The sequence below is a fragment of the Hyla sarda genome, chromosome 6 (genome assembly GCF_029499605.1).
Source record: "Hyla sarda isolate aHylSar1 chromosome 6, aHylSar1.hap1, whole genome shotgun sequence".
NCBI lineage: Eukaryota > Metazoa > Chordata > Amphibia > Anura > Hylidae > Hyla > Hyla sarda.
In genome coordinates this window covers 247053591-247066794 of record NC_079194.1, presented here as the reverse complement: position 1 = coordinate 247066794, position 13204 = coordinate 247053591, and the positions used below count along the sequence as shown (strand labels likewise).

At 42.8% G+C, this 13204-nt stretch overlaps 1 protein-coding gene across 1 annotated transcript in view; it reads right to left on the bottom strand.

The window, feature by feature from the left end:
- Window positions 1–1439: 1439 nt before the first annotated feature.
- Window positions 1440–13204, bottom strand: part of LOC130277497 (mucin-2-like) — a 68219-nt gene continuing 56454 nt past the window's right edge. The window contains exons 5-7 of the mRNA XM_056528172.1: window positions 4824–4883; window positions 1921–1983; window positions 1440–1468 (exon numbers count right to left, since the gene is read on the bottom strand). Coding sequence (XP_056384147.1) covers window positions 1440–1468; window positions 1921–1983; window positions 4824–4883 — 152 coding nt within the window. The remainder of the gene's footprint in view (window positions 1469–1920; window positions 1984–4823; window positions 4884–13204) is intronic.

Sequence of the window (13204 nt, the reverse complement as noted above, 5' to 3'; positions counted from 1 at the left end):
TCAGTGTAATGCATGTTATAGTCCCCTATGGGGGCTATAACATTGCAAAAAATAAAATAAAGTAAAAAAAAAATAAACTGAAAAAGGTAATTTAACCCCTTCCCTAATAAAAGTTTGAATTACCCCCCTTTTCACATAAAAAAATGTGTAAATAAAAATAAATATAAACATGTGAGGTATAAATATTCGTGCATGAATTTCCGAACAATAAAATATATTATTAATTAAACCGCACGGTCAATGACGTACACGTAAAAGCCTGTTTTTGTCACTTTTTAAACCATAAAAATGAATAAAAAGCAATCAAAAAGTCAGATCAAACCAAAAATGGTACCAATAAAAATTTCAGATCACGGCACAAGAAAATTAGTCCTCATACCGCCTTGTATGTGCAAAAAATTAAAAAGTTATAGGGGTCAGAAGAGGACATTTTTAAACCTATACATTTTCATGCATGTAGTTATGATTTTTCCCAGAAGTAAGAAAAATCAAACCTATATAAGTAGGGTATCATTTTAATCGTATGGACCTACAGAATAAAGAGAAGGTTTCATTTTTACAAAAAAAATACACTGCATAGAAACGGAAGCCCCCAAAAATTACAAAATGGCTTTTGTTTTTTCAATTTTGTCGCATAATGATTTTTTTTCGGGTAAAATGACTGATGTCAATACAAAGTAGAATTGGTTTAGATACTGGGTATTGCTGTCCTTTAGTAAGGCCTGGGCTGTGATATAAAAGCGTAGGTGCTGTGTAGTGCAGTCCTTTATAAGAATACGATAGGGTAGATACCTGCTTGATTTTATCAAAATAGATTTATTGAAATACAAAATATATATTATATAAATATATATTTATATATTTATATATATATATATATATATATATATATATATATATATATATAGAATTATATACATATATATATATATATATATATATATATATATATAGAATTATATACATATATATATATATATATATATTTATAAGTATATAGAAAGAGATATTGTTTGTACAATTGCTGTGTAGCTGGAGGTGGCTGCAGGGCTCTTGCAGCCCACCTCTACCACACAATGATCTTGTTGGGTCACAGGTACTGTGTCACAAAGTAGAATTGGTGGGGCAAGAAATAAAGACATTATATGAGTCTGTAGGTGCAAAATTGAAAGTGTTATGATTTTTAGAAGGTGATGAGGGAAGAATTAAAATGCAAAAACGGAAATATCATGCGTACTTAAAGGGGTACTCCGCTGCTCAGCGTTTGGAACAAACTGCTCCGAACACTGGAGCCCGCGCCAGACTTGCATTGAGGGGGTGGGGCATGACATAATGAGGGGTGGGGCTATGATGTAACACCCCCTCAGTGCAAGTCTTTGGGAGGGGGTGTGACGGAACAGTTTATTCTGTAGGTCCATACCATTACAAGGATACCCAATTTATATCCTTATAGTTGGGGTTTTAGGAGCTACAGTAAATAATCAGATAAAGAAAGTCAGTAATATGAACTGATCATACCGTTGTAGCACCTTGCCATTAATAATATTTAATTATCTTTGTTATTACTTCTGTCCCAACTGGACTAGTCATGCAGCTAATAATATATGTTGGCCATTTATGGCCTTTTAGTTGATTTAACCATGTGAGGGCCTATTTTTTTATTAATCAAGTTGTATCAAGTAATACCATATGTGTATGTTTTCAAGCATGTTCACGTGTGAATAATCCACAAGCAGATTATGTTTTTACCAACTGTTTGCAGAATTTCAGCTGTGGGTACCCCTTAGCGGAATCATTTTGTGGGAGCGCACCCTTATAATGTTTTATCAGCGTTGCCAGGTGTAAAAATGATTTTCATGTTATTTATCATGTATTTGTACCTTATTTGGTGCATAAACCTGTGATCTATTATTCACTTACTTGTAGATGAAATCCTGGCCTCTGTTCTAGTTGTTGCAGTTTTTGTACTTGCTGTTCCAGATGCTGCAGTTAAACAATATGTATTTGTGCCTTATTTGGTGCATAAAACTGTGATCTATTATTCATTTACTTGACTCATTAGACTCATTTTAAAAAATTTGTCTTAAAAAAAAATAACAAATAAGTACAAAAGTTGAATCTTTACTTGTAACATACTCTGAATTAGGAGTGACACCCGTTGTGATCTGAGCTTAATGGCAGGTACTACAGCTCCCAACATGGAGCACACTCTGCTCCATGCTGACAGCTGAAGTACCTGCATTAATAGATAGATCGCAGCGGGTGTCACATCTGACACCCACAGTAATCGTCCTTCATCCTTCTGAGATGCGTAGCAGCTTTCTCCTGCGCTCCACATCTCTGCACTATCCTCCGGGCCAGCCAGTGATGTTTTTTCTGACGTTTTTTACCTGGAGAGGAAATTGCATTTTGGCCTTTTTGATGTTAAAAAAAAAAAAAAAAAAAAAAGGATGCAGTAGGGATGGGAAAATTATTTTTAAAATTTTCATTGAAATTTTAATTTATATTACATACAAAATTTGTATTAATTTTTAAATAGGGATCAATTTATGTGGGCAGGCAGGGATCTAAAAATGTATTTGACAATAATAAAAATATAGAAAAGGGCCATTTAAATGTAAAACATTATTCAATTAATTTTGTTACAATTTTTATTAGTAATGTCTTTTAATAACGTGTTTAATCAAGTGTGTGTGAGTGTGTGTGTGTGTGAGTGTTTCACTTTTGTCTTAATTTTTTTTACAATTCTTAGATAGTAATACTACTCTCAGCATGGAACACACTGTTCCATGATGAGAATAGTAGTTCCTGTACTAATAGACAGATTGCCCCAGGTGTCACTCCTGACACCCAATTCTATCGTCCATAATATAGCAGAGATGCGGAGCGGCTCTATACAGCCCTCGCATCTCTGCTCTGTACGCCAGGCTGGCCAGTGATGTGAATAGAATTCACATGACTCATTCATATTTTCCGCCCAGCCCAGAGTGGTGATTGGCCAAATGGTGGCAGCCAATCCCTGCTCTCAGCGGGAAAGATGAATCAGTAATGTGAATTTATATTACACAGTATAGTCCAGAGATACGGAGGGCAGGAGAAAGCCATTCCGCATCTCAGAAGGATGAAGAACGATCGCAGCAGGTGTCAGGAGTGACAGCCGCTGTGATCTGTCCTTAACTGCAGGCACTACTGCTCCCAACATGGAGCACACTCTGATCCATGCTGGGAGCTGTAGTACCTGCATTAATAGATAAACAAATCAAACGTGAGGAAACTGCACACCCTGGGGAAAAAAAAGAACCATAGACATAAATTTTATGCGGTGCCCATTTATTGGCTACCCATAAATATTCAGTATCGTGCCCAAAATTAAAAGGGCAACAATGGATGACTTCCCAATTATGTGTATGAAAATGCCTGTATTTTATAGACTCCAATTTTCAAAAATGTGTATTAAAAAAATAGACAATCTTTATTGATACATAATGTACAACATACAGTAAAACATCATATTAATAGCCAGAAGGAATGCAACAACAAAAGGCGGCAGCCTGGGACGTGTATAATAAATACCTACAAGTGCTAAACAATTATAAAGAGCAGTGTGGACAATCTAGGTAAAATGGTAAAGGACTATACCATAAAAAAGAAGGGGCCATGCAGTCTATAAGCATAGATAGTAGTAAAGGTACAATAATGTGAATGACTAATTACTATGACCATGTGCATAAATTGCACACTCAGGGTACAGGCCAAAGAAAGTGCAAGTGCAAAAAGTGCTATGCTGCTATATTAAGACTGGCCACCTAAACCACCACACTGTAGTCTGAGGGTCGTGCGTCCCAGGATGCTGCCTCCCCAACAAGTGTTTCAGTCCGGAGACCTTCATACCTGCATTAATAGACAGATCCCAGCGATCTGTCTATTAATGCAGGTACTACAGCTCCCAGCATGGATCAGAGTGTGCTACATGTTGGGAGCAGTAGTACCTGCAGTAAAGGAAAGATCACAGCGGGTGTCACTCCTGAGACCCGCTGTGATTCTCCTGTATAATGTATAGATGCGGGCGGCCGGCTGCTCTTCTATGGTCCCCTGCACTGCCATATATATGCACCTATTCATATTTCCAGCAGAGAGTTGTGATTGGCTGGAACTATCTGGCCAATCACAGCTCTCTGCAGGAAATATGAATAGGTGTATATATACGGCAGTGCAGGGGACCATAGAAGAGCGGCCAGCCGCATCTATACATTATACAGGAGGATCGCAATGGGTGTCAGAAGTGACACCCTGGGCGATCTGTCAATAAGTACATGTACTACTTCTCCTATCATGGAACAGTGTGTATTTTTATAATTTTTTTAATAGTACCCTACAAAATTTTATTAAAAAAGGTATCTCCATCCCTTTTTTGGATCACTAAAGTCCAAAAAGAATAAAAACCGCTTGCAAAAACGCCAAAGTTAAAACCCACATGGCATTTTTCTTGACGTTTTTTACTCCCACAGACTTCTATGGGAGAAAAATGCCACGATTTCAGGGAAAAAAAGCCATAGGCTCAACATGCTGTGACTTTGCAAAATTGCCAAGGAGCTGAAAAAACACCAAAAGAAGAAAGAAAGAAAAAACGCCAAAAGGATTTAAAAATCGTTAAACTGAAAAAGGAAAAGTAGAAAAAAGAATTTACTGATTTCTCATTCATTTACAGCCTTTTTTTTGGGGGGGTAGGGTGGGGGTGGGGGTAGGGGAAACGCACAAAAAAAAAAAAAAAAAAAAAGAACAAGGAGAAACTTAGCCTTAGAGTTTTTTTGTTATATACTTACTTGCTGTTGAGATCCTGGCTGTAGTTCTAGTATTTACAGCTGTACTTGCTGGCTTAGGGGCTGCAGTTTAACAATATAAAACAATATTTAAAATTTGATTTAAATTACATTTAGATTGAAAAAAAAACATTTGAGAATAAGTTGCATCTGTACCCAGACTCTGTAACAGTGTTACGCCGAGAGCTCCGGGTCCCTGCTCCTCCCCGAAGCGCTCGCGGCGTTTCTCTCCCTGCAGCGCCCCGGTCAGACCCGCTGACCGGGAGCGCTGCACTGACATGGCCGGCGGGGATGCGATTCGCATAGCGGGACGCGCCCGCCCGCGAATCGCACCCCAGGTCACTTACCTGTCCCGGTCCCCGGCTGTCATGCTCTGGCGCGCACGGCTCCGCTCTCTAGGGCGCGCGCGCGCCAGCGCTCTGAGATTTAAAGGGCCAGTGCACCAATGATGGTGCCTGGCCCAATCACCTTGATTAGCTGCACCTGTTCCTTGCCCTACTTATGCTCACTTCCCCTGCACTCCCTTGCCGGATCTTGTTGCCTTAGTGCCTTGAGAAAGCTATTACTGTGTTTGTCCATACTGTGTTCCTGACCTCCTGCTATTGCCATATTGACTACGAACCTTGCCGCCTGCCCCGACCTTCTGCTACGTCTGACCTTGTCTCTGCCTAGTCCTTCTGTCCCACGCCTTCTCAGCAGTCAGCGAGGTTGAGCCATTGCTAGTGGATACGACCTGGTTAATACCGCCGCAGCAAGACCATCCCGCTTTGCGGCGGGCTCTGGTGAATACCAGTAGCATCTTAGAACCGGTCCACCGGCATGGTCCACGCCAATCCCTCGCTGACACAGAGGATCCACAACCAGCTAGCCGAATCGTGACAGTAGATCCGGCCATGGATCCCGCTGATGTGCCGCTGCCAAGTATCGCTGATATATCCACGCTGGTCGCCCAGCAATCCCGACTGATCGCCCAACAAGAAAACCAGTTGTCGTACTTGACCACCATGACACAGCAACTTCAGTCACAGCTTCAGCAACTTCAGCCACAGCTACAGCAACTTCAGTCACAGCTACAGCAGCTGCAACAGCAACAACCTTCTCCTCCGCCGGCTCCTGCACCTCCTCTGCAGCGAGCGGCCGCTCCTAACCTCCGCTTGTCCCTGCCGGACAAATTTGATGGGGACTCTAGACTCTGCCGTGGTTTTCTGTCACAATGTTCCCTACATTTGGAGATGTTGTCGGACCAATTTCCTACAGAACGGTCGAAGGTGGCTTTCGTGGTCAGTCTCCTGTCTGGGAAGGCTTTGTCTTGGGCCACACCGCTCTGGGACTGCGATGACCCTGTCACCGCCTCTGTACACTCCTTCTTCTCTGAGGTCCGCAGTGTCTTCGAGGAACCAGCCCGAGCTTCTTCTGCCGAGACTGCCCTGCTGAACCTGGTCCAGGGTAATTCTTCAGTAGGCGAGTACGCCATCCAATTTCGTACTCTCGCTTCCGAATTATCTTGGAACAACGAGGCTCTCTGCGCGACCTTTAAAAAAGGCCTATCCAGTAACATCAAAGATGTGCTGGCCGCACGACAGATTCCTGCCAACCTGCATGAACTTATCCATTTGGCCACCCGCATTGACATGCGTTTTTCGGAAAGACACCAGGAACTCCGCCAGGAAAAAGACTTTAATCCCTGGGCACCTCTCTCTCGGTATCCCTTGCAATCTACCCCTGTGCCTCCCGCCGAGGAGCCTATGCAAGTAGATTGGTCTCGCCTGACTATTGAAGAGAGTTCTCGCCGTAGGGATAAAAATCTATGTCTGTACTGCGCTAGTACCGAACATTTCTTGGTGAATTGCCCTATTCGTCCTCCACGTCTGGAAAATGCACGCACGCAACCTGCTCATGTGGGCCTGGCGTCTCTGGGTACGGAGTCTGCTTCTCCATCTCTCTCTGTGCCCGTACGGATTTCTCCTTCTGCCAACTCCTCCTTCTCTGCTGTGGCCGTCTTGGACTCTGGTTCTTCTGGAAATTTTATTCTGGCCTCTTTGCTTGATACGTACTGCATCCCGGTGACCCGTCTCATCAAGCCGCTCTATATTTCTTCAGTCAACAGGGTCAAGCTGCATTGCACTGTGCGTTATCGCACAGTGCCCCTGCTTATGAACATTGGACCGCATCTCGAGGAAATTGAATTTTTGGTTTTGCCCGGCTGTACCTCTGAAATCCTCCTCGGTCTGCCATGGCTCCAGCACCATTCTCCCACCCTTGACTGGACCACCGGGGAGATCAAGAATTGGGGTCCTGCTTGCCGCAAGGAGTGCCTCACGTCTGCTCCCAGCCCCGTCTGTCGGTCCTCAGTGTCCCCTCCTGTGCCTGGTCTCCCCAAGGCCTGTCAGGACCGTGCCGTGCCCCCTCATAGTCCCCGTCCTGGTGACACTCTGCCCCGTGTCAAGCCTCACCCTCTGCCCCCCCTCCCCATTCCCACTCCTTCTGGACTATCTGCCTTGCATGGGCATACCCAGGACTTCGCTGTCCCCCGGAGGGAGACTCTACAGTCGCTCCTGATGTCCTCGTCCTCTGTGGAGCGACATCCCGACAAAACGAGGGGGAGACCTAAGGGGGGGGGTACTGTTACGCCGAGCGCTCCGGGTCCCTGCTCCTCCCCGAAGCGCTCGCAGCGTTTCTCTCCCTGCAGCGCCCCGGTCAGACCCGCTGACCAGGAGCGCTGCACTGACATGGCCGGCGGGGATGCCCGCGAATCGCACCCCAGGTCACTTACCTGTCCCGGTCCCCGGCTGTCATGCTCTGGCGCGCGCGGCTCCGCTCTCTAGGGCGCGTGCGCGCCAGCGCTCTGAGATTTAAAGGGCCAGTGCACCAATGATGGTGCCTGGCCCAATCACCTTGATTAGCTGCACCTGTTCCTTACCCTACTTATGCTCACTTCCCCTGCACTCCCTTGCCGGATCTTGTTGCCTTAGTGCCTTGAGAAAGCTATTACTGTGTTTGTCCATACTGTGTTCCTGACCTCCTGCTATTGCCATATTGACTACGAACCTTGCCGCCTGCCCCGACCTTCTGCTACGTCTGACCTTGTCTCTGCCTAGTCCTTCTGTCCCACGCCTTCTCAGCAGTCAGCGAGGTTGAGCCGTTGCTAGTGGATACGACCTGGTTGCTACCGCCGCAGCAAGACCATCCCGCATTGCGGCGGGCTCTGGTGAATACCAGTAGCATCTTAGAACCGGTCCACCGGCATGGTCCACGCCAATCCCTCGCTGACACAGAGGATCCACAACCAGCTAGCCGAATCGTGACAAACAGACTCTGAATCCACCAATATATGTTTTCTATAATACATTTACTTGTAGCTGAACTCTTGGCCACAGTTCTGGTAAGTTGAACAATAATGAGGTATAGGATGACAGCAATATACACTGATCTAATAGTTATAGCACAAAGGCAGATTTATCTGATCTTTGTTGTTACAGATGAGCCCAGTGGAGAGATCAGCTGCTGTATACTACAGAGGAAGTTAAGTTCTTTTCAGTCTGACCACAGTGCTCTCTGCTGACATCTCTGGCCATGCCAGGAACTGTTCGGAGCAGGAGAGGTTTGCTATTATGGGATTTGTTCCTGCTCTGGACAATTCCTGACACGGACAGAGGTGTCAGCAGAGAGCACTGTGGTCAGACAAAAAAGAACAACTGAAGCACTAGAAGGATTAGGATTAAGATTTTTTAATAGAAGTGATTTACAAATCTGTTCAACTTTCTGTATCCAGTTGATATATGAAAAAATAATAGTTTTGCACCGGAGTGCTTCTTTAACCCATTGGGGAAAGAGACCATTCTGACCCTATGAACGAGAGCATTTTTTGAAAATCTGACCTCTGTCTCTTTAGGCATTAATAACTGCTGATGCTTTTACTTAAGAATTTTATTCCGATATTGTTTTTTCAGGACATATTCTACTTTATGTTAGTGGTAAATTTTCGTTGATACTTGCATCATTTATTGGTGAAAAATTCAAAAATGTCATGAAAAATGGGAATATTTAGCATTTTTCCAACTTTGAAGCTCTCTGCCTGTAAGGAAAATGGACATGCCAAATAAATGATATATTGATTCACATATACAATATGTCTACTTTATGTTGGCATCATAAGGTTGACATGCTTTTACTTTTTGGAAGACATCAGAGAGCTTCAAAGTAGAGCATCAATTTTCCAATTTTCCACGAAAATTTCAAAATCAGAATTTTTCAGGGACCTGTTCATTTTTGAAGTGAGTTTTGAAGGTCTTCATGTAAGAAGTCCTTTATGTAAGAAGTCCCCCAAAATGGACACCATTATGAAAACTGCACCCCTCAAAGTATTCAAAATGACATTCAGAAAGTTCAATCTTCCGGATATAAACTGGAAAACCAAAATAGCTAGTTCTGCCAGGAGTACAGATATTCTAAATTTCCTACTGGGATTATCTCTACAACAAGTGGTTGAGGAGCCAACCCGGAGGGAGGCCATTTTGGATTGGGTATTCACAAATGGGAATTTGGTAAATAATGTTATTGTTGGCGAAGGCTGGAGATCTAGTGATCACCAATCAGTGTGGTTTAATATAAGAACAGTGAAGGAGTCACACCACACAAAAACAAAAGTTTTAGATTTTAGAAAACAGACTTTTCAAAAACGAGATTAGTCATAAATGAGTCCTTATCATACTGAAACAAATTACATGGAGTTCAGGAGAAATGGGACTACTTAAAAGATGCTTTTTTGAAGGCAACAAAAAATTGCATTAGACTTGTCAGTAAAAGCAGAAAAAGGAAGAGATCACTGTGGTACTCAGCAGAAGTGGCCAAAATCATAAAAAACAAAAAACTAGCATTAAGTAATTATGAAACAGCCCAGAGCAATGAAGATAGGGAAATCTACAAGACTAGGCAGAAAGAGGCCAGGCAGGCAAGAACTTCTAAAGCGCAGGCAGAAGAAAAACTGTGTCTGTGAAAAAAGGGGATAAAACATTCTTCAGATATATAAATGAAAAAATGAAATTCAAACAAGGAATAACTAAATTAAAAACAAAGGAAGGAAGGTGTGTAGAAGAGAATAAGGGGCTAGCTGACTGCCGTAATGAATACTTCTGTTCAGTTTTTACAGAAGAAAAAGAAGGAAAAAGACCTCCATTAGAGAGGAAAACTAAGGAATCGTTTGATGCATGTGTCTTTACAGAGGAAGAGGTTCTATGTTTGCTGTCTTAAGTGAAGACAAATAAATCACAGGGGCCTGATGGGATACACCCAAAATTATTAAAAGAGCTTAGTGGTGAGCTAGCAAAACTGTTCACAGATTTATTTAACCAATCACTGGTAACAGGAGTCATCCCGGAAGATTGGAAATTAGCAAATGTCGTGCCCATTCACAAGAAAGGTAGTAGGGAGGAATCAAGCAACTATAGGCCAGTAAGTCTGACATTAATAGTGGGGAAATTAATGGAAACCCTTCTAAAGGATAGGATTGTGGAACGTCTAAAATCCTATGGATTGCAAGATGAAAAACAACATGGGTTTACTTCAGGGAGATCATGTCAAACAAATTTTATTATGGGTGACTAAATAATAGATGGCGGAGGGGCAGTAGACATCGCATATCTAGATTTTAGTAAGGCTTTTGACACTGTCCCACATAGAAGACTTATCAATAAACTACAGTCATTGAGCTTGGACTCCCATATTGTTGAGTGGATTAGGCAGCGGCTGAGTGACTGACAACAGAAGGCTGTAGTCAATGGAGAATATTCAGAGCAAGGTCTTGTCACCAGTGGGGTACCTCAGGGATCTGTACTGAGGCCAATTTTGTTTCATATCTTCATTAGTGATATTGCAAAAGGTCTCGATGGTAAGGTATGTCTTTTTGCTGATGACACAAAGATATGTAAAAGGGTTGATGTTCCTGGAGGGATACGCCAAATGGAAAGGGATTTAGGAGTAATTATTGCAGAAGACTTAAAGGGGTACTCCGCCCCTAGACATCTTATCCCCTATCCAAAGGATAGGGGATAAGATGTCAGATCGCCGCGGTCCCGCTGCTGGGGACCCCGGGGTTCGCTGCTGCAGCACCCCGCTATCATTACTGCGCAGAGCGAGATCGCTCTGCACGTAATGACGGGCAATACAGGGGCCGGAGCATCGTTACGTCACGACTCCGCCCCTTGTGACGTCACGGCCCGCCCCGTCAATATAAGTCTATGGGAAGGGGGCGTGGCGGTCGTGACGCCCCCTGCCATAGACTTGCATTAAGGGGACGGGCCGTGATGTCATGAGGGGCGGAGCCATGACGTCACACTGCTCCGGCCCCTGTATCGCCCGTCATTATGCACAGAGCGAACTCGCTCTGTGGAGTAATGATGGCGGGTTGCCGCAGTGGCGATCCCCGGGGTCCCCAGCAGCGGGCCCCGGCGATCTGACATCTTATCCCCTACCCTTTGGATAGGGGATAAGATGCCAAGGGCAGAGTACCCCTTTAAAGGTAGGAAGACAATGTAATAGTGCAGCAGGAAACGTTAGCAGAGTGCTTGGATGTATAGGGAGAGGTATAAGCAGTAGAAAGAGAGAAGTGCTCATGCCGCTGTACAGAACACTGGTGAGACCTCACTTGGAGTATTGTGCGCAGTACTGGAGGGCGTATCTCCAGAAGGATATAGATACCCTAGCGAGAGTTCAAAGAAGAGCTACTAAACTAGTACATGGATTGCAGGACAAATCTTACAAGGAAAGTTTAAAGGACCTTAACATGTACAGCTTGGAAGAAAGAAGAGACAGAGGGGATATGATAGAGACTTTTAAATACATAAAGGGAATCAACACAGTAAAGGAGGAGAGCATATTTAAAAGAAGAAAAACTACCACAAAAGGACATAGTTTTAAATTTGAGGGGCAAAGGTTTAAAAATAATATCAGGAAGTATTACTTTACTGAGAGAGTAGTGGATGCATGGAATAGCCTTCCTGCAGAAGTGGTCGCTGCAAATACAGTGAAAGAGTTTAAACATGCATGGGATAAGCATAAGGCTATCCTTCATATAAGATAGGACAAGGGACTATTGATAGGATACAGATTATTGGGCAGACTAGATGGGCCAAATGGTTCTTATCTGCCGACACATTCTATGTTTCTATGTTTGTTAGATGTTTTTCAGGAATAGCAGCAAAGTGGAGGAGAAAATTAAAATCTTCATTTTTTACACTAACATGTTATCGTAGACCCATTTTTTTTTCATTTAATTTCATTTACCCCTTCATTCAAGGAGTAAAAGGAGAAAATGCCCCCCAAAATCTGTACAATGCTCAGAAGCGAGGGAGCGTCATTGGGCTTTTGTAAAGAGAATTCAGAACAGGGAACCGGCAGCTCACTCAGACTGATCGGGACCACCGCGGTGTCCCGATCAGCTGCACGGACAGGAGGAGGGTCTCTACCTGCCTCCTCCTTGTCCGATCGCCGAATGACTGATCAGTGCCTGAGATCCAGGCAGGAGCAGTCGAGCGCTGAAAACACTGATCAATGCTATGCTATTGCATATCATTGATCAGTGTGGGCAATCAGTGTAATGCATGTTATAGTTCCCTATGGGGGCTATAACATTGCAAAAAATAAAATAAAGTAAAAAAAAAAATAAACTGAAAAAGGTGATTTAACCCCTTCCCTAATAAAAGTTTGAATCACCCCCCTTTTCACATAACAAAAATGTGTAAATAAAAATAAATATAAACATGTGAGGTATAAATATGCGTGCATGAATTTCCGAACAATAAAATATATTATTAATTAAACCGCACGGTCAATGGCGTACACGTAAAAGCCTGTTTTTGGTCACTTTTTAAACCATAAAAATGAATAAAAAGCAATCAAAAAGTCAGATCAAACCAAAAATGGTACCAATAAAAATTTAAGATCACGGCACAAGAAAATTAGTCCTCATACCGCCTTGTATGTGCAAAAAATTAAAAAGTTATAGGGGTCAGAAGAGGACATTTTTAAACCTATACATTTTCATGCATGTAGTTATGATTTTTCCCAGAAGTAAGACAAAATCAAACCTATATAAGTAGGGTATCATTTTAATCGTATGGACCTACAGAATAAAGAGAAGGTTTCATTTTTACAAAAAAAATACACTGCATAGAAACGGAAGCCCCCAAAAATTACAAAATGGCTTTTGTTTTTTCAATTTTGTCGCATAATGATTTTTTTTCGGGTAAAATGACTGATGTCAATACAAAGTAGAATTGGTTTAGATACTGGGTATTGCTGTCCTTTAGTAAGGCCTGGGCTGTGATATAAAAGCGTAGGTGCTGTGTAGTTTGATTTTATCAAAATAGATTTATTGAAATACAAAA